The sequence below is a fragment of the Labrus bergylta genome, chromosome 9 (genome assembly GCF_963930695.1).
Source record: "Labrus bergylta chromosome 9, fLabBer1.1, whole genome shotgun sequence".
In the NCBI taxonomy this organism is placed as follows: Eukaryota; Metazoa; Chordata; class Actinopteri; order Labriformes; family Labridae; genus Labrus; species Labrus bergylta.
In genome coordinates, this window is record NC_089203.1 from 5,571,609 (window position 1) to 5,593,552 (window position 21,944).

Below are 21,944 nucleotides of genomic sequence, written 5' to 3' on the forward strand. Positions count from 1 at the left end.
AAGTTGGCGAGTGAAGGGTTTTCTTATCTTCTACAGAGTTTCACATTATTTAGAGAAGGCTTCATTTTGGCAGCATGAATAAAAAGAAGAACAATCACGCTCTTGGTGGGTCACATTATATAGCCTATCATAAAATGGCACAATATTTTTATTTAATCTCCTATAAAGATCCAGTTACATCATGTTGAGTAGTAGCCTTATACTTCACCACTGCACAACAATGGTCACAGTTCAAGTTCAGTTTAACATCAGGTCGCGTCCTGATGATTAAAGATTTCATTGTTGCTTTGCTAATCCAAACCATCGTCTTGTGTTCACAAAGTTTACAACTTTTAGTGTTTGTCAAACTTGGTTTAAAGATTCTTGAGATTTGTTTAGTTAAAGATGTCTCCGGCTTCAAACACAGTCATGTGTGAGCAACAGTTTGTCTCTCAGATATGTTAACAGCTTTATGACAGACTACTTCAACACATGGCTGGATTTAGTTAAATGCTTACATCCAAATGATAGTATGCTTATATACATGATCATATCCTGTTTCCTGTTTTGGATTAGTCTGTGAGCATGCTAGCATACCAAGCTAATTACTATTAAACAAAAAAACAGATCCCAGATTTATGAAAATGTTATTTTTTACACTTGGCCAAACTATTTGATGTAGGACAAACTGACTTTTTGATCATTTTTGGATCATGATGGATCTTTATCTCTATAAAATAAGAGCTATATTTTCTTCACTCTTGAAATTCACAATGAAATAGACATCATAACAACAAGGAAATGCTTTACCAATTTTAGGAGTTTATTGGCTCTTTCTGCAAATAATGATATATTAAAACTACTAGCGAATCAACTGTGGATGCTTCATAAGAGTAATGTTCCATTACTTTTTTTTTATTATTATGTAACCAACACAGTCAAGTTGATTGATCAACTTGACTGTGTTGGTTGTGATGTACTGACAGTGAAAAAACAACAACCTGGACAAAGAAACAAAATGATTTAAAGTGAAGGAAAAGCTGCGTCTGAAAATCTATGATAGCACAAACTGAAACCATGTTAGGATTGATTTGGTTGCAGAAAAATCCTACAGTCCTTGAACACACACACACACACACACACACACACACACACACACACACACACACACACACTCCTCCCTTCGTATTCTCTATGTTTGGTAACGGTAACTAAGTTGTGCTGGCTTGGACAAGCCTTTGTGAGTCACACCAACCAGAACAAAGACCCCATTACTGCTTCCCTCCTTCTCCCTCTCTCCCTCCCTCCATCTCCTCTCTCTCTCCCTCCCTCCATCTCCTCTCTGTCTCTCTCGACCCCTCTGTCCTGCTCTCCTTTAAAGCAATGATGAGTGTATTTCCTTTGCTCTCCTCCCTTTGCCTCCGTCCATCCTCTCATTCATTGGCTCCAGGAGAGTTGGGGCAGCCCCGTCGTGCTATACATACCTCGGCCCTGACTACAGGGCCTGACAAAGGCAGCGAGGCAGTACAACACAGTCTGGAGCTTTATAGGCTTTATGGACTGATATTAACATGGCTGCAGTGGGATGTCCTTCGTGTGTATGTGTCTATGTCTATATGTGACCTTAGCCCCTGTGGGCCAGCGTTTAGCTCTGACTTGTTAGAGACCAGCTCAGCAGAACCCGGATCAATGCCGCAGGCTGAGGCCACAGAGGGAAACCTTAGACTTCCTGCAACTACGTCCGAGGCTTGAACTGCGGCTGTTTATCCCACAGCACTGATAGGTGCAGCATGAGCAGTCATGGGTGAGCCCTTGTTCTCTAGAGAGACAAGACAGACAGGCTGACCAGACTGACCCCAGCCTGTGCAGACACAGCCAGCTATTTCTATCTTAAATAGAACAGGCTGCTGTTCCTGCTTCAGGGTACATTAAGGAAAAAGTCAAAGATTTAATCAGCTCATTTCCAAAGATGGCCTTCTTGGCTAGGCAAGTTTATTGGTACAGGAACTTCTAATGCATTTAAAAGTTCTCAAAATCAGACCTGTATTTTGGAGGAAATACATCTTAGACAGTATTTTTAAACAGTATATAGTCTTAGCATCTTAAATGGTGAAGACTTTAAAAAACAAATGAACAATAGAACAAAATGAAATGCCAAAACAAGATTTGAATAAAGGATCCCAGTTTGACAATAAATGGCTGTATCAGAAAAATCTTGTGTTGATTTAATGGATTCAATTTTGGAGCAGACCTTAACTTATTGTGAGATCAGACAACAAACATGAACTCAGTCTGAAGATCTCAACTCTCACGGTAAGAACCTTTCTGTATACGATTTTTATTTATATTCTTAAACTGAAATGCTTTATTTGTAAGTACCTTTATGTGAAAGCTTAAATTACTGCACAGGTTTTGTCTATTATTACTCTTGGACATCTGGCTGTGTTTGTGGTTTCAACGCTACACTGAAACTGAGAACTGTGTTACCAACTTTCTGATGATGAAATGACTGGATGCTATACCATAACAGCTGGTATCCTTGTGCTGACTCAGTGTCATCATGGCTCACCTACGGACATTTGAATTGAACAGAAACAACATTTTTAATCGTTACACTTTTTCAGCCATAAGGGACCAAAACATCTGTTCTAAAGGGCATTTACTAAACAGGAATAACACAGTATGTAATACAAATAAACAGTCATCTATCATCTGCAAACATGATTACTGACAGTCCTTTCATCAGTGCATTCAAACATTGGTATATTTACACAGTCTAAAGGCAGACTAGAACTTCAAGTGAAAGGAAAGGGACACTCTGTACAGTATGTTAATGATTGGCTAACATATGGACAGTGTTTCATTCATGGTTAAAAAACATGTTGATGAAGCAAAAAAGGACTTCCTCTCATCCACTCAAATGTTTCAATTACAAATTTCTCTTGGTGTAGATTCATTGGTCAAGGAAGACGTGTCTCTTTGTAGAAAACCAACAATATGTAGATTCAGTACCTGGTTGTCACATGACAGGGTCCCCTCCTCTGGTCCTTCAACTCCTGCCCTGCACAAAAGAACCTTGACTTTCTGAAAAGAACAAGCAGTATCTGACAGCCCACCTACATAGTTTAATTGTGACTGACAGCCTCAGAGCCCTGTGTACACTGTGTAGAGTTAAAGCTGCCAAACAGAAAGCATCATGGGAAATAAGCTGCCAGCAGTATTCCTCAGTCCTCTGCACCCTGTTGTTACTCGGGCTCCAACATTAATTGATTAGTTCCAGGAGCACTTGAAGTTGTAGCAACACAAACACACACACACTAAAGAAGCATTACTAGTGACTTCAGTTTGGTGATAAGGGTTTTGCTTCCCTCTACTGGACATATCTCACATTAGATTAGCCTACATTCATTTGAATCATATTAGGACTTTTGTTCTTGTCCTGAGTGTCAGCATCAAAGCAGAATCTTTTCTCAGTAGTAAGAAACCTATACTTCTCTTTATGGCACAGACCCCATATAAAAAACTGCTTACACACAGGATGTGCGTCTTTGATCTTTCAAATCCTCAGAGACAAATTTGTGTAGTGATGATTGTGGTGGCAGATATCTGAACTGAAACCACTTGCTGCCTTCAAGCCCTGCGTGCTGGTGGCATTCGTCTTATGCTTCTCCACTATGTGTGCATCATCAAAACAGTAGCTAGCTTAGTAACCGGGTAAGAAGATAAAAAAAAGTTATGTTCCAGTCATCCTCGCTACTACATATCAGCTTTTCTGCATGACAAATAACAAGCTGCAGAAATGAAAACAGCTCAGCAAGAGCTGAACAAACAAAATACATGGTTAAGCATTAGTATGAGATGTTTTAGAGGAAACTGGAATACAACTCTAATAGTTTGTTGTGATTCTGCAACCTTTTTTTTCCAGAAACATTCAATTGGGATCTGACCTTGAGTGGGCAGTAAAGCGATCTCAACCCCTCTTGACAACAGATATATATTATTTCAACCTTTTAACTTGGGCCAGCCGCCAGATCAAACTTTTGAGGGCAGTGTTAGAGCGACTCATACATGAGTGTGCAGTAGATATCTTGCACGGTGGTGTATTGGTCAGCGCTGTAGCCTCAACAGAGGAGGAGGTTCCTGGTTCAAATCCCCCGTCGGTACAGGTCCTCTCTATATGGAGTTTGAGTGTTCTCCATGTCCATGGGTGGGTTCTCTCTACATGTCCAAAGACATTAAGGTTTTAAGGATCAGTTTACTGACACATGTTTGTAAATGGAGGGAGGAATAACACATAAATCATATAACATGTTTTCACTACATTTATTTTTTTAAATGCACTCTAAATTCATGTTAGGTGGGTTTCTTGTAACTGATGATACATCTCCTTGAATGGCTTTTGAGAAGGAGAAGCAGGAACAGCACAATCTTTTACAGCACTATAACATGAGTTGTTATCTCAGTGGTTTTTCTCGTAGTCTTAGTTGATGTTTTATGACTTAACTAAAGCTGCCATGGCTAATGTTAGCTTTTTCATCCTTTTGTCCTTTTTTTCTTCTGCCTCTGTTTTCTGCTTGTGCTACAGAGTAAATAAAACTACAACCACATAGGCAGATTTATTACATAAATAAAATAAATTATACATTTGAAGGGATAGAGAATAGATTAGGTTTTAATGGAAGGAGCTCCTTCTCTTCTGTTGTTTCCCGCAAAGGAAAACATAATGCAGCCATAAGTTCAGCAGCCATAATGTCCTCCGCAGGCAGGATGAGAAAGGTGGGAGGGATATGAAAGGCCAGCTGCCAAGAGAGAAAGTCTGAGAGTTTTCTAGTGGTGAGAGGTCCGTCTGAGTTCTGGAGTCCTGCAAAACCTTTGAGTGGAGCAATACCAGCAGTTCTAAGAGTACAAGAACCCAGACCAGGCTGCAGCTGAGCTGAGCACAGTGAGAAGTCCTGAATCTCCGAGTCTGCTGAGGCCAGCGTGACACCAGTGTGGCCTCCAATCCCAGCAGCCCCAGCAGGAGCAGAGAGGCCAGGTGGTGAGCATCAAGCAGCTGCTGACAGAGCACACTCACAGCCTCCCTCCACAGGGCCGATCCCCCCGTTTTCATGAAGCCCATCTTCATCTCAGAGCCCGCCTCCTCAATCCACCAGGCCAGTGTCGCTCCCAGATGAAGCAGCCAGTTCAGCAGCACGAGACCGTCTGCAAGAGCCAGTTGACCCAGAAGCACAGTGGAGGGCTTTGTGGAGATGTGAGGGGAGTGGAGCAGCAACAGGGCCTGCAGGCTGAAAACACAGCCCACCAGCAGGGAGAGCTGTGCACCCTGAGCACCAGGAAACAGCAGCACAGTCACCAGCTTCAAAAGTATGAACCGCCTCAACCATTCTTTAGAGGCCGACAGTCCTCCTTCTGTGACCGAACCAGGCCAGCAGCAGGAACTTATCCTCCAAACAGTGTGAAAAACTTGTTTTAATCTGCAGCGAGATCAACACACAAAAGTTAGCTCAAGGTCATCCTCTTGACTGGATGGTTTACTAAACACACACACACACACACACACACACACACACACACACACACACACACACACACACACACACACACACACACACACACACACACGCACGCACCACATACACACACACACACACACACACACACATACACACACACACACACACACACACACACACACAGGGAAATAAACACACAGAGGTAGTTTATCTTTTGTCTGATGAATCCTCTATAAACCTTTCTCCTGTTATGACTATGACACTGTGTTATGCAGGCAGAGGCCCAGACAAGCAAACATCCAAGAGTAAATTCCTCAGTATTACAGGTCAACATTAAACATGACTGAACCTAACCTAATCTTACCCAACCCAACTTCTACTGAAAAGCACTCGAGTGGCAGGCACTTCCACTGAAGGTAAATCAAGGATGAAGACATCTCATTACTTTACAGTTGACACTTTAGCACTATAATTCAGTTTATGGCTTGTGACTGTAAATCACAGATAATGTATCTTGAGGGGCTGATGGCCTAACAGTTAGGTTGCGCCGCATATACAGAGGCTGTCCTCCATGTGGGGCAGCTCAGGTTCAAGTCCGACCTGCGGCTCCACTGTCCGATCAAATAAAGCCATCGAAGCCTTAAAAAACATCTTTAAAAGAAGAATGTATATATTAAACAGGCAACATGATTTTTATTTTGTTGATTTTTAATTTCACTCTTATTATTTTGTTGAGTTGAGTTTTTAAAATATGTCAAAGGTTTCTTAAAAACTAAAACTTCCAGGTCAGTTTCTGATTTAATGAGCACACCAACTATCTTTAAAAAAAAAAAAGAATATTGTTGATATGGGACTCACCTCTGTATGAGCATGACGTTAAGATTGGAAGTCATCGTCCTGTCTCACCTGGATGTGGGCAGATTAAAGTGTCTCCCATGCCAGCTCTCTTCTCTAAGAGGCTGAAAGACAGAATGTGTCAGAAGCCCCTTCTACCCTTGTCTTTATCAATGCTGGGTGCTTCAGATGTCATAATGTCTCATCTGGAGGAGAGCCAGACTGCATCTGACTCATGTTGGTGTAGGATCTGTGCCTGAAGGCTTTGCTTGCATCAGTGCCATCAGTGTAAACCTGTATGGATGTGTTTTTCCATGCAGCTCACAGCCAAAGGTTCCTTGTATGGGAGAGAAGGTGTTGTAAAAAGAGATACTTTAAACATTCAGATCAGGCTCATGAAACTGCAGGAGAAGAAACATTCACTTTATGAAGTACAATTGATTCTGAAAGCTTTTAAGCATACTATAAATACAGGGAGTGTTTCATGGACTACTTTCTATTGATCAAATTATTTATGTTGATGTTTCAACATAATATAATGACAACCCACACAATAATTTAGAGCGTTGTTTTAGGGCAGGTGGGGTGAAACAAACAATATGACTAATCACTCCACTTCACCTCGGCTCTACCATTAGCATTGCTAAAGTGAACTGCTGCTCTCCTCTGATCCATGACTGCGAGCAGGTGTTTTTTTGTTTGTGTTTGGTGCACATTACACACAAGTGATGGGGTTTAACAGGCCAGATGTGAGTAAGTGTGTGTATCACACATCATGTCAGTGTTAGTATTTGAGAGCTTCAGTCTGAATTTATTTGCCAAATCTAACAACATAAGTTATGCTGTGTGTGTGAGTGTGTGTGGGTGTGTGTGTGTGAAGGAAAAATGCTTTTCAAAAATGAATAAGCCCATGATGCCACAAATTACTAATGCACTGAAAACAGCAAACACAGATGACTTCATTCATCTGCTGAAAGGATCAGAGCGGCCTTTTACTCATCATCTAAACGAAACAAACTGTGTTTCTCAGCAGCTTCAGAAAGCTTATAAAGTGAGGTCATGTGTGTGTGTGTGTGTGTGTGTGTGTGTGTGTGTGTGTGTGTGTGTGTGTGTGCGTGTGTGGGTGTGTGTGGGTGTGGGTGTGTGTGCGTGTGTGTGTGTGCGCGTGTGTGTGTGTGCGTGTATGCACACACTCAGCTATTTTTGTTGCATCTTAGCTGGATAAGGTTAACTAAACAAATCCTGAAGCTAAGTCAAAAGGCAGATGCATGAAGTGCTGCATGGGTGTTGAAAAATGTTTCAAAAATAGTTAATAGAAAATAATTAGTTCCTCTGGTGCTCTTCGGTTTAATTCGTCATGGCTACAAATACATGAAAACATGCCAACATGTTTCAGCCATACAAGCCTTCATGAGGGCAGGTACAAAACAGTTGCCAAGCTACTTCCTTTAAAGATTTATACTTATACTTTTTGAGAAAGTTCCATGCAGAGGGAGGAGCAAAACTAAACGAGCTGAGACTTCAATTCTTTATAAAGTTTTTGTTAAATCAACAAAAAGGTGATATTCTAATCTACTGTATATATCTTCCACCGAGCACACACTCTCTGCATACACAATGTCAGCAGCGAAGAAACCACACAACTGCTTTGTGTTGTTAAAGCGTTTTTTTTTTTCCTCAGATGTGATCGGAGCTCTACTTTGTGAGGTGTACAATACATTTCAAAGATAAAGTGACCCATATAAACATCCTGGTCTGCAGTGCAAACACCATCTCTGCATTTGAGTAACAATGAATCTGAAAGTCAGCAGATCATAAGACTTTAGGAAGCTTTTCTTTATCTCATCTCCAGGAATGTGTCTATCAAAATGTGAAATACATGTTACCACTCACACAGGGGTCGTTGATGTGTGTTCAGCTCAAGACAAACAGCAGATCTCACTTCCATGAAAGGAGTGCATTCAAAGGCTGGACCCAGCTCAAATATGCAGGAGACTGAATCAAGTAAACACATTTTTTACACGTGTTCAAGCAAGCAGGCGGTCAGTGTCTAAGAGCTTTATGATCTGCCATCGTTATGGGTGACACGCTAAAGTTCAAGTCAAAGAAAAAAGCACTTTCAAGTTGAAGTAACTGCGTTATATTACATTTGCTTTGATGAGAGTTTTAAACTCTCCCTCTTTCATTAAACTTATTGTCCAGCTGCTGCAGAGAGGTGCTCTAAATCTGCCCTGAAACTATATCAGCTGTCTTACACGATAAGCTGGTAAACATTACTGTTTATTTGTTAGGATCACCATTAGCTGCACCAGAGAGCTCAGCTATTCTTCATGGGCTCCATTACACAGTAAACCAGCTGGCAATGCTCCTCAAGGCTGAACAAACATCAAAACTTTGAGCCAAAATCATTGGATTTATAATCATTATATCTGCTTCCTTCCTCTTTTAATTTAAAAGGGACGTGTTCTTCAATACTAATGTGAGATTTAAGAAATGCAGAATGTATTCCATTAAAACATCGTTATATTCCCCATCACCAATAACTGTGCTGGTGAGTGTGGTTTTAGTCATTTTCCCACCAGCCTTAATGTGAGGCAGATCAAAACAAAAATCAGTTGAGGCGAGGGAATCACCCTGGTCATCAAAAACGCTGTGATCATGATAACAAGAAGAGTCTGCCAGTAGTCTTTTTGTGTCTGGTGTCCCAGATACAAACCTGCTATCAGTCGTTTCCTCCCTTAGATGCTTCAATGATCGTACTGCACAATGTTCCCTTTTAACTATCCAGGGTACAACAGAAATTTCTGGAAAGATACTCTGTACTATTATTCTAGGGACATGAGTGCATACAGATGGAGAGAGAGGATGAGACGCTACTGGTCCAACAAGTTCTAGAGGCTGTGTTAGCTCACACCATATATATCTTTAACCGTAAGAAACATTTTATTCCTAGAAGTAGAGGACGTGTGCCTCTGGGACACAAACTGTTAAGTGACACCACAGAGAAGGGGCTACATGACTGAAAGCTCTGCTGTGAGAGCAGACATCTAGAGGGGTTATAGGAGGCGGTGGACAGGAGGTGGTCCAGAGAAGCTGATATAATCAAGTCAAGTTTATTTGTATAGCTGACCAAAGTGCATAAAAACGACACAAACAACCCGTACACATGCACACACACATACATACATACACATACTACATGCATACATACCTAGGCTAAATATATTACATTTGTTTCAACTTGTTTCAAAGGCCCAGGGCAAAAAGGTGAGTTTTGAGTTTTGATTTGAATGAATTTAAAGAGTTAATTTCTCTGTTGGGGGGAGGCGGGTGATTTCACAGACGGGGGCCTGCCACTGAGATGGCACAGTGGTCCCTGAGTTTCCACTGAGCTTGAGGGACGACAAGGAGTGACTGCTCAGAGGACCTAAGTGAACGTGATGGGGTGTAAGGGGTTAAAAGTTCTGTTAAATAAGAGGGGACTAGACCAATCAGTGCCTTAAAAACAAGTTCTAGTTTGATTTCTTTGAAGTTGTCTAGTAGTGATTGCAGGGAGTGTGGGTTAATGCTTTTGAGATCATTATCAAATATATTTGCGTGTCATCCGCAAAGAAGTGTAAGGATAAACCGTGCCTCCTTATAAGGGCACCCAGTGGCAGCATGTATAAGGAAAACAACAAAGGCAATAAAACTGAGCCCTGAGGTACCCCACAGGTGAGGGCGGCCGAGGGGGACGCAATACATTACCAAGGCATACTTTAAAACTTCTGTTTTCCAAGTATGATTTGAGCATGTTCAGAGCTTGCCCCTGGATCCCAACCCAGTCTTTAAGCCTGGTGATGAGGTAGGTTGTGGAAGAACTTTTAAAAGGGCTGTTTATTTGATATATTTGATTAATGCTAATAAATTGATTAATTTGTTGGTAGATTACTCTTTCCAGGATTTTGGATAGTAATGGGAGTTTGGAGATGGGTCTAAAATCTGATCAAATGTTAGGGTCTAAGTTAGGTTTTTTGAGAAGAGGCTGAACCACTGCATGTTTCAAATTGGTCGGGAAGCATCCTGTGGAGAGGAAGCTGTTGACGATAGAGGTTGCTAGGGTCAATAGTGTTATACAGTAGAAATATGAATCATTTTCCAAGTTTTCCAGGTATCTCACGAAACTAAAAACACTTGAGTTCAACAGTATAAAAGACTGACTATTTTGTCAGTCCCATTCACATCAGAGATTTGTTCTAATATCTTCAACACTGACCGACCATCAAGTCTATTAACACTTGAACGACCGGCATTCTATCACTACTAGAAAGGCCATAGCGGTCATTTTGACTGTTTACGAATTATTTGTATATCATTTCAATAATCAATATCACATTAAGAATAAATGGATCTGTAATGTTGTGAAAGTTATAATAAACTTCAGGACACAAACATTAAATTCTAATGAATTAGAAATTTTAATAGTTTATCGACAACCACGGGAACAGCAGCCGGTGTTTTTTGCGAATGGGAATGATCTCTGTATCATTCTCACGTTCAATCTCAGAGCCAGTGTCAGATGAAGTTTCGAGAGACCAGGAGACATCACTTTCCGTATCCGAACCTGCGCCTCCATCAGACTCTGCCTCATCAAGGCTCTGGAGCATGGCTAAAGCCTCTGTGGCAGCAATCCTCCTCCTTTCTGACATTTTGTTCTATTCTGTTCTAAATCAGATCCTAATTTACTCTATTCTGCCTTTTCAATGTTGATTAATTTAAATGTCTTCTATTCTTTCTATATGGTTTTAGGCGGGTAAGCTTTCTTTCCTCCTTGCCTCGAGCGTTATAAACAATAGTTGCTAGGCAAGAGCGATGCGCACCTTCAAGTAGTGGTGGGCGATATAACGATCTTAGATCGTGAAGGATTTTAACTTGCTGACGATCTGCCAAAGCAGGGAGATCGTAGAACCGGACTAATGTGTTTATTCTATCATGCTGCAGTTTACGCTCCGACACAGACGCGTCTCCTCCTTTTTTGCTCCGCAGCGGTGAAAACGAAACTTAAAAGTAAAGTCCGCAAAAACAACTCCATCCCAGTTATATGCAACTGTTGTGATATTTTCCCAAACTGACACGCTGTGATCAACTGTTAACTTATCTGCATAATGTGCACATTTAAGATTAGCCTACATCTCAGATAGCGACACGGAGAGACGTCAACAGTCAGAGACAGACAGGGCGCAGCTCAGACAGTCAGTGGAGATATAACCCCGGTGTTTAAAATGTTACTGTCGGTGTTTCCTGCTCTCTCAGTTTTTAAAAGTTACTATCATCCTCTCCACCCGAAGCTCACCTGTTGTGATAACAGAATTTATAGGGATTAGGCTAAATGATGTTACAAAGCAGCAGGCAGGTGATAGTGAGTAACCATGGTGACTGTCTGTCTGTCAATCAACAAAGTCCCGCCCCCTCTATGAATTAAACTCTTCTGTCAATAAAACTTACTTTGAGCATGTGTCACAGAATGAACACATTGTGTATTATGTTTGATTATATATATAAACTAAACTAAAGTTAGTCCAATGACTAAAAACAACAAAGGCTGCAGAGCCTGTATGAAGCTCCAGCTGGAGGACGTCTGCAGGGCTAAAATAGAACAGAAACACAAGAACTCGAAGTCTACATGTTTTTAAATGAATGCATCACTGCGTGAAAATGTTCCTGATGAACATAAAAAGAGGACACATAACGAAATCATCATTTCAAAGTGGTGAGGAAAACCTTCAAATTGTGCATAAATATTGATCAAATTGAGGGAAAGACATTTCTGTTGCTAAAGATGTTCTGGGTGAGAGACCTCCAGACCTCCTACAAAGATGTTTTTCAAATAGATTAAACTTGTCAGCACAGTTTTTGTGCATTTAAAAACATTATACAGGGAAATAAGTTTGGTTGAACTGGTCAGCAACTTACAAATTTGTCTAAAGAACAGTATGAAAAAAATCGTGATCGTGATTTTGCCCCAAAAAAATTGTGATATGATATTTTTCCCATATCACCCACCTCTACCTTCAAGAGCGGGAAAAAGTGGCGAATACTGAAATGATACACTGGCTATAATGCATGCAGTCAATATGACTGCTATGGACTTTCAAGGTAGAAATACTCTAAACTTTTTTGTGTTTTGTGTTTTTGATAAAATAACAATGCTAGAATAAAATAGAGACACATTTAGGAAAAGTCATGGTCCTGTAGTTATAGGAGATATTTTTCTTGTGTGTCATCGATTCGAAAAGTGCAACTACCACTGACTTATAGTTGTGTTACCATGAAAACACACAAATATTTAAAAAAGCAGCTTTGTTTTTCATTCACTTTGGCTAACTTTTTTAATGAAGCAGCAAACGTCCTGAAAATAAGTGAACAGAAACAATACAAAGAGAAGATTGTTGTCTCAGATACTGTCATATAATGGATCTCGGGAGGATGTACTTAATGTATGAAGCACTTTAACTTCCCGCCCACATTATTGAATTTTGCAGATCACTGCGATAATAATCCCAAACAGCACAGGAAGCTGCACTCAACTCAGCCACCATTTGTTATTCTACCACCTACAATGCAGACAGGTCAAATTTGAAGCTTTGATCTTGACATCTTTTTATTTATTAATATGCAGCTCATATGTGGTTTTATAAAGTCTTGGTTAACGTGTTAAAAACTTTTTTTTGCATTTTTTATGACCTCTTAATTTCCCTTATTGTTGAGAGTATCTTCATCCAATCAATAATCATTTCTAAAAAGCTTAAGTTTTGTACTGTGTCTCCAGGCTACTCCAAAGAGTTTACTCAGAAACCACAAGAGCGCTCTGATGTGGTGCACTTTATAAACTATCAAAGCTTATAGAGATATCATTGTCTGATCATAAGTGGTGTTGTTGCACACAGCTCCAGAATGCAAGAGTTAAAAGTTTGACTTTGTGTCTGTCTAACCACTAAATGAGTTATAGATAAATTATACTGCCCTTTTACCACAAGCCTTTCAAATCTGCAAATCTAAGCCGGCCCATTTCCACTGCAGTATCCGCACTCCATCAACTAACTGTAAATCACGCTCATTAGCAACATACATAGGAAATGCCGAGAAAATAAAAGAAGTCTTCCATCATCAGCTTAGAGGGCTCAGGGCTGGTTGACTTCTTTATGTGCTTTCCCTGAAACCTGATACCTTCTGGTCTCAGGTCACAGAACTGGTTCTTGGTTATACATTTCGGTTCCACTGAACAAATTACTTAACAAGGGTGTGTCATTAATGACACATCCTGTAATATGAATCAACATGTCTGGCCATGCAGTAATTATAGTTATCTTAAGAGTATGGCTTTGTCATAACTCAGGAAGCCAGAAGCAGACACAGACACACATTGAAAGTTTGAATGGGATTTATTTCAGGGCTGAGGCTGGTTTCAGCTAAGTGGCGGACACTGAAGAATTCTGTCACTGATGTTGCTTCCTTGGCTCACTAGGGGATCTTTGAAGTTGTTTTGATTGCAGATGGTGCAGAGTTAGAAATCACTGGAATAAACTCTATAGACTATTTTTTTACAGGGTGGCCAACAAACACTACAGAGTACACAGAATAATCTGGCCGTGAGTGGAGGGGAAACCAGGGTTTTCATACTGAAGCAGATGAGTTGATGAGTTGAAGGTGTGTGATGCAGCAAAGGTATATTGTGACATCCTTCAGGACTTCCTTCAACAAGATGACCCTTCCTTGTTGAATGCAGCTGACACTGCAATGGGTAAAACCTGTTTTACTGTAAAAAAAAAAAAAAAAAAAAAAAAAAATTACAATAGAATTATTCATGCTCCAAAAAAGATGTGATTTCAACACCTTCTGCTGTTTTTTATTGGAATAATTTTGTCTCTGATACTTTTTAAATAAAAAAGTTTGGATGTTACCCCACATATATTCCATTAACAACAAAATTAGAGAGCTTTCCTTTAAATCATCACATAAACTCTACCCCACAAATGAGCACCTAATTTAATTTTAAGAACAATAAGCCTCTACTGTACATTTTGGAAATATTTTGGAAAGAATGATTTTCTCTCAGTATAGTTTTAAAAAATCCTTCATGTCAACCAGAACAAGATGATTGACAGGTTCATCTTTGATGGAGTTGAATAGGCGGACAAGAATATATGCAACAAGAGAGAAATATGAGATGGGGCTTAAAGAGGACATATTATCCCCCTTTTCCTCCTTTTCAAGCAGTCCCCTGTGGTCTAAATGAAACATCTGTGCTGTGATTTGGTCAAAATATAACATGAATCAAGCACCAGAGGAGGTTTGTGACCCTGTATAAACCAGCTCTCTCAGAACGCTCCGTTTTGGTGTGTGTGTCTCTTTAAATGCAATGAGCCCCCCCTGAGTTTTCCCGGTAGACATCACTCCTCTGTAGCGAGAATAAAAATAGCAGACCTGCTCAAAATTTTTGTTTTAGGCTGGAGGTGCAGTCCATGGGTGGAGATATCTGGGGAGTGAAAGTTATTTTTTTTACCAGACTCCCACTTGTGACATCACGAGTTGAGCACATTTGAAACATAGCATTTGTCTCTGTGTTGTAAGACTTATGCAGACCACAAACAAAGGACTGGATGGGTTTATTTCACATTTTGTGGGGCAGTAGACACTCAGGTTACTCAGGTTACCCAAATATATGTTCAAAAATACTGTACTGTAAGTGAATTTCTCATAATATGTCCACTTTAAGAAATTAAAGGTTATTCAATACAACTGATAAGGCAAACTCATAACAAAAGCACAACTTCCTGTGTTGATCCAACTCTTTTTCTTCCTTTTTTTAACCCTGTTTGCTTAAATGTACTGTAATGAGTTGCAGCATTGGTGACGTCATAGGGCTTGATGCTGTAACCTTGCACAGTAGAAGAGAAAGACCAGCCCTCCTTTCCTAATAACTGAGGGTGTAAAGAGACAGCTACTTTCTGCAGAGTCCTCCTACAACTACTCCTGTGACATGTGCAAGACAAGACAGAGGCGGAGTAGACACACTGTGAAGAAGAGCTGCTGTTCAGCACATCTACCACGAGAGAAGATCAACAGACAGGCTGCAGCATACCACACAGGAATTCAGCGGTAAGGGGAAATTGCTGCAGACTGATTATATGATCATGACTTTTTGCTAAATCAGAAATGTTATCTCTATTTCTAAGGGGAAGACACAAGTGGATAGTTAAAGTTAATGCATGCAACTGTGATGTAACACATTAAATCTAGCATTCACTATCAACATCCTCATATCAGATAAACTTTGTTTAAACATGCTTCAAATTTTTTCCCTCAGCCAACAAATAAACAAGAGACAATTCATATAGTTCATACAGAGCTACAAACACTAACACAACATTCAGACTCTGATGCATTTTATATTGTCGATAGCAATAAGAGAGAGAGTTTTATAAATTGCCTTTGCACGAAGCTTACATTTAATGCATGCAAGTCCCTTCGGTCTTTCTAATCTGATGTACATGTACATGTGGTAAATAAAATCCTGGTCTCAGGATTTTATCCTTTGAGAGAAATGATGCGGTCTGTTGAAAAACTGTCTGAATTCATAATAAACAATGTCATGGCATTTCTCAATGATTGTCTTCTATAGTGCAACCCAAAACAGGTAAGGCTTTTGTCATCTGTCGAAAAAAATACCTCTAACGCATTTAGAGTGTAAAGTTTTCTGCAGAGTCTGCGAAACAGCACAAGATCTCAGAAACAATCTGCCACATCACATTTCTCACCCTCTAGATGAAGCAGATTGTTTTTTTGTCGTGCATGAACGTCTGCTTCCTTTGCTGACATTATCTTTGTTTCACATGTCGTTTATCTGATTCTCTGCAGGTGTGACCACAAATGGCCCAATTGAATGTGACAAACAGCTCGGGGAGCAATTCTACAGAATGTCCATCCATTGATGACTTCCGTAACCAGGTGTACTCCACCGCCTACTCGCTCATCACTGTGTTAGGACTGGTGGGGAACGGCTTCGCTCTGGTGGTGCTGGTCAGAACCAATCGCCAGAGCTCACCCTTCCATGTCTACATTCTGAACCTTGCGGTGTCCGATCTACTGTGTGTCATGACCCTGCCACTGCGAGTTATCTACTATGTGAACAAGGGCCAATGGAACCAGGGGGATTTCCTCTGTCGCATCAGCTCCTATGCTCTCTATGTAAACCTCTACTGCAGCATTTACTTCATGGCCGCTATGTCCTTCACACGTTTCTTGGCCATAGTCTTCCCTGTGCAGAACCTGCAGCTGGTTACAGAAAACCGTGCTCGCATGGTGTGTGCAGGTATCTGGTTATTCATCTGTCTTTCATCTTCACCCTTTCTGATGTCTGGCCAGAGTTTTGACCCCATCACAAATAAAACCAAGTGCTTTGAGCCTCCACGGGGTCCAGCTGTGGAGAAACTAGTCATATTGAACTATTTGTCTCTGGTGCTGGGCTTTTCCCTGCCCTTCCTGGTCATTCTGATTTGCTATGCTGGCATAGTCCGCACCCTGCTGTTCCGCACCCAATCTTCCAGACAGCAGACACGCGGCACAGGCACCAAAGCCATCCGAATGATCGTCATTGTCCTGTTGACCTTCCTGATCTGCTTCATGCCCTACCACGTGCAGCGCTCCATCCACCTGAACTTTCTGTATCGGACAGAAACCACCTGCTCAGAGCGGATTGCCATGCAGAAGTCTGTTGTGGTGACACTGTGCCTGGCTGCTGCCAATTCATGCTTTGATCCACTGCTTTATTTTTTCTCTGGAGAGGGTTTCCGCAGACGTTTGTCCTCCATGCGCAAATCTGTGAAGAGAAGCACCCTGCGTGGTACAGACAGGCTGAAGACCACCATGGACTCTGAGCCTAGAGAAACCCACCAGCTGACAGCCAGTTGATTTACAATATGAGAGCTTTCAGAATGGCTTGCAGCCTCGGTAACAAAGAGGAAGGATGTTGGGAGAAGAAATTGAAGATTGAAGTCAAAAAGAGATAAAGGTTGGTTTACATTATAATTCAAAAGATGAAGTTGCAAGTCTCAGAAAAAAGCATTCTTGCTTGAGTCCATATTGTTCAGTATTTCAGTGATGTTGTCCTGCACCGTGAAGATAGTACGTAGCCTGTTATGTCTCAAAACTTGAACGTTTAGAAAAGAATGAAAATCATAGATTATAATTAAAGAATTGAACAATGTATGATTCTTATATAATGTTGTAATGTAAATTGTTTTCTGCGTTGTCTTTTAAGAATGTTGAATCCTCTATTGCACGACCTGCATGTAAATGTTAAACAAAAAGTAATTATTGTGTTAATGACATACTAAAGCATCTTTGTGGCATTATGAATATTGTTCCATGCTGTTGAATGTATTTTTATCAGAAGTTATTACCATTCTCTTGTGCTTGACATAAACACTTTTTCTTAATTTGGTTTATCATTACCCGTATTTTTGACACTTGATATCTTGTTTCATGTCATTTTTAAATGAATGATTGGAAACATTGTGTTACAATCAAACCTGTCAAAGGCACATTTATGGATTTCCTGCACTGCAAGGAGTTACAAAACGTCACACATTTTGGGATTCAGAAGTGGATTTAATAAAACATCTGAACATTTTAAAAAGTCTGATACCACTCTCAGATCTCTGAAGTAAATATAAAACTTTATAAGCCTGCTGGGTAGTAGTAGTTCAGCCCCCAAGCTTCTGAACAAAGGGAAAGTAATATCCTTTTTAATGGAACAAGAGTCGCATTCAGCACTGTTGTAAAACGTGTCTTTGTGTATAGCTTGTTGAATCAAGTGTGGGCAGATTCACTTTTATTCCAATCTTTATGCTACAGTAAGAGGATAAAGTTTCATATCGAATGCACTGATGTTAAAGCAAGTATCATTTTTAAATGGAACAAGAGTTGCATTCAGCACTGTTGTGAAACGCGTCTTTGTATATAACTTGTTGACTCATGTGAGGATTCACTTTCTTTCCAGTCTTTATGCTACAGTAACAGAATGGAGTTTCATATCAAGTGCACTGATGTTAAAGCAAGTATCATTTTTCTTATGTGCAAGAAAGATAAATATTCCTGTGGAAAGATCCTGCTGTTCATGTATTCTTTCAAACTATGTTATGTTGTGTTTGATAAGTGAGTCAATAAATCTTTAAAAAAGTGTTAGAAAAGCGTGATTGGAACACAGCTGCAGGAGGCAATTAACCAATCAGAGGACGGCCCTGCTCGGTCAGCCAGCAGTCGGGAGCGCAGCTCTGTTAGTTTTAATCTCTCCACTGTGCCTCTCGTTGTCTTTGTCTATATGTTTATTAAACGTTCTTTGAAGAACTGGTTGTCTTGTGTCTTCTGTGTTCTTAGGCTGTTGTTTGGTGTTCGACTGGGCAGGTATTCAGACACTCTCTCACACACACACACACACACACACACACACTCACAGACATTAGGTTTTGTATTTGTTTAGAAACACTAGGTTTAGCGATAATGTTCATTTGTTGTTCAATTTGGTTGGTTAGTGTAGTTTAATTGAATTTATTTTCACTAATTTGACTTGGTATATAAAACATTTATTTAGAGTCCTTCTGTTTTATATGGTTTTTTTTTGAGCAGCACTCATTAGCCCTTTCAGTTTGCCTCACCTTTTGTTGTGTATCACAATTTGTTTCTTTTGTAATAGATAACTTTAAATTTCCAAAAACAAATGGTTTTATGTTGCTTCCCTTGGCCCCCACACGACCTGGGTCGTAACATCGAGGTTAAGACTGACTTCATGAAGAGTTACAGACCTCGTCCACTAGGTGGTGCTCCAGCACACGTTGTTGTGGTTATGATTCAACACTGATCTGACAATGACTTTTTTATATTTATAGTTCTCCTTTATAGAAAACCAGTTACTGTGTTTTTTTTCTGAGGCAGCACTTATTTCTAAGGTATACAGACCTATATAAAATCATAAATGTTAGAGTGTGTGTGTGTGCAGATAAAGGTGGAACTCTTATAGTGACTGTGAGCATCGGGTCCAGGTGCTCTCAGTCCAGCTGATTGAACCGCCACGCCTCCCAACCTGCAACACAAGAAGAGAGAAGGCCCAACCTAACAGGGCCGTCACTGTTTCTTTTCTAACAGAATATGTCCTTCTTCCATTTTTCAAAATCCCATTTTTTTCTACACTCAACACCTAACCGTTCACAAAACGTTGTGTGGTTTCAGAGAACACAACATTTGTTGTTTTTATTTCAACTTTTCTTTTTTTGTAAGTGAACCCCTCATCAAAGAATCTGGTAGAAGCATGTGCTAATGTGTCACCAAGCCTCAACATCCAGACATTAATTAAGCTGTTAATCAGAAATGCAAAACAACAGAGAGAGAGCAGACAGCAGCCGGCGGACCCTGCTGATTGGAGCACAGAAGGCCACTTGTATTACCACTTCATAAACAGATTATATCAAGCACATGATCGGCTCCCTCCTCCATCAACACAAAAAGATGCTTGTTTCAGACAGCAAAGCAAGGCAATGTCAGAGATGGGACTCTGCAGTACCTCACGCCAGACATAACACTCTATACAGGAAGAAAGGAAAGTCCCTATGCAATGTCTTCTAATTCATTTAAAACAGGTTGTGGACAACAGTGTATCTCATTACATCCCAAGAAAATCCCAGTATTGTTTTTTTTTTCTGTGTCCCAGTTTGCAGTTCCTGATGTGAGTTGGCCTTTGCACTGATTGGTGTTTGGGAAAGGTTAGGAATAAAACATGTTTGCCTTCAGGGAGATCAGACTCAGTTTTGTAGCGTGTTAATGCTCTCCATGTGAGTTTCAAAAAGCAGGCAGACGGCCTTTCTGTCATGCTCTCTGGCAATTTGGATTTCTCAATAATGGGGCCCACTGGGCAGTACATTTAAAGCCCCTTTACAAGCTTTGTAAAAATATCTTAAATAATATTAAAACTTGTCACAATAAAAGCAAAAGGGACACACCAGCAGTTTAGTGCTCGCTTTTTTAAAGCTGAGGAACTCATTGGAGACAGATTTTAAAAAATACAGTTCAAAATTGAGGCCAAATGTTAAGATATCCTGACTTTTTAATCTCTGTTAAGCTATTGGATCATACAATCCCCCAAATGCTCCTCAATCGTGACTTAGTGTTTATCCTCATAGTGTGATATCCTGCCTTGTTTTCACACATTAACCCTCACCAAGCCAAGATTGCTTCATATTAAAGCATCTCCAGAGCCAAAGGCGACAGCATGAAAACCGCAGAACATGTTCACTCGCACAACCATAAATACTCTTATTTACTCTTTCCTTTAACATGCATGCATTGAGCTGTTTGCCATTGAGCAGCACATACCATGTAAACACAACACAAACAATGTTACATCCATAGTGCATGTGTTTTAAAGATTAGCATTCAAGTCCAATATTCATTCTCCTGTTAGTACTTATATAACATCCAGCAATAACAGATGGAGATAACTGGCTCTTGCACAAAGAAGTTTTCTACTGCGGTATCTTTTGTCACCAGCTGTTATTTAACTAGCCTTCTGTTATTGATCCAGTAGCATGAAGTGCTGGACAGGACATTAACGAGAGTGTTAGGAGGAGAGAAGTTAAAGTTTAAAACACCATGAAACCAAAGCTAATCACTAAGATACTCAAATGCTCTGTGAACCTGAGGGGAACTGAAGAGTCTGGGAATGATTCTTTGTTGGTTTCCTGACCACATGAAACATACATTCATTAGTTTAAACAGCTCTAAACATGAATACATGCCCATGTTATGACCATGAGCTAATATACTACTTGGGTTGTTACAAAATGTTGCAATCTATTTTTCCAAAAGGAAACAGGGGTGACTGTTGAAAATTGCAGAAAATTGTCCATTCCTTCATGCATGTCACGGTCAAGCTCTACTACAAACCTGATATTTGGTGCAACCACACTCGATTTGACACACACTCTGGATCCTTGCTGATGAGTGTTAGAGGGAAATAGCAAGCAGCCAGTGAACCAGAGTGCCTGGGGAGGCCCAAAGTAGCTTGGTGTCGCCTCACTATGAATCCATATATTCTGCCAAACAGCAGAGTAAGAAGAAGGCCTGGTGTTTGAAACGCTGTGCAGTCCTGTTACCCTCAGGTGTAATGCAGTCAGAGGCAAGGTGGGCCTGTAAGCATAACTCGGCCTACAGTTTACTGACGTCACATTACATCACTCCTGCCACTCAAGTTTCACACAATGTTGCCTCACAGTTAGGTAAAAAAAAATCTTTAAAATATGTAGTCACTTGAAAGTGAGATGGTGCTGGTAAAGGCAACATGCAGGAGAGGAATTTAAAGGAAGAATGTGTGACTTTTTGATCCAGTAGATGTCGCCCATGAGCACCAGTATGAAACCAAAACAAACTTCTGTTTGGCCACACCTCCGCTAATCTGAAGCCTCCGCTCTCCTTCAGTGGCGCACCTCCAACCTCTCTCTACTCGTGTTCGCACAAAGGAGTTATCAATAAGAACGCACCATAATTAAGCATCATTAAGCGCTAGCGGCGGACAAAATTGTCCTTTGC

The 21,944-nt window shown here is 40.4% G+C and overlaps 2 protein-coding genes across 2 annotated transcripts; one reads left to right on the plus strand and one right to left on the minus strand.

Moving 5' to 3' along the window:
- Window positions 1-1,314: 1,314 nt before the first annotated feature.
- LOC114920131 (uncharacterized) lies at window positions 1,315-6,522 on the minus strand. Its single transcript, XM_029276580.2, has 2 exons — window positions 6,351-6,522; window positions 1,315-5,453 (listed from the first exon to the last, which is right to left on the minus strand). The coding sequence occupies exons 1-2, from the start codon at window positions 6,383-6,385 to the stop codon at window positions 4,652-4,654; spliced, it is 837 nt and encodes a 278-aa protein (XP_029132413.1). The 5' UTR covers window positions 6,386-6,522; the 3' UTR covers window positions 1,315-4,651.
- An 8,779-nt stretch (window positions 6,523-15,301) lies between these two features.
- cysltr1 (cysteinyl leukotriene receptor 1) lies at window positions 15,302-18,713 on the plus strand. Its single transcript, XM_020629729.3, has 2 exons — window positions 15,302-15,464; window positions 16,224-18,713. Exon 2 carries the CDS (start codon window positions 16,236-16,238, stop codon window positions 17,274-17,276), a length of 1,041 nt encoding a protein of 346 aa, XP_020485385.1. The 5' UTR covers window positions 15,302-15,464; window positions 16,224-16,235; the 3' UTR covers window positions 17,277-18,713.
- Window positions 18,714-21,944: the final 3,231 nt, after the last annotated feature.

Bases quoted from the DNA above. Each gene is read 5' to 3' on its own strand.
- LOC114920131 (XM_029276580.2), bottom strand. From the start codon at position 6,385: ATGACTTCCAATCTTAACGTCATGCTCATACAGAG. The intron at 5,454-6,350 runs GTGAGTCCCATA...ATCTCGCTGCAG, and splicing joins AACGTCATGCTCATACAGAG to ATTAAAACAAGTTTTTCACA.
- cysltr1 (XM_020629729.3), top strand. From the start codon at position 16,236: ATGGCCCAATTGAATGTGACAAACAGCTCGGGGAGCAATTCTACAGAA.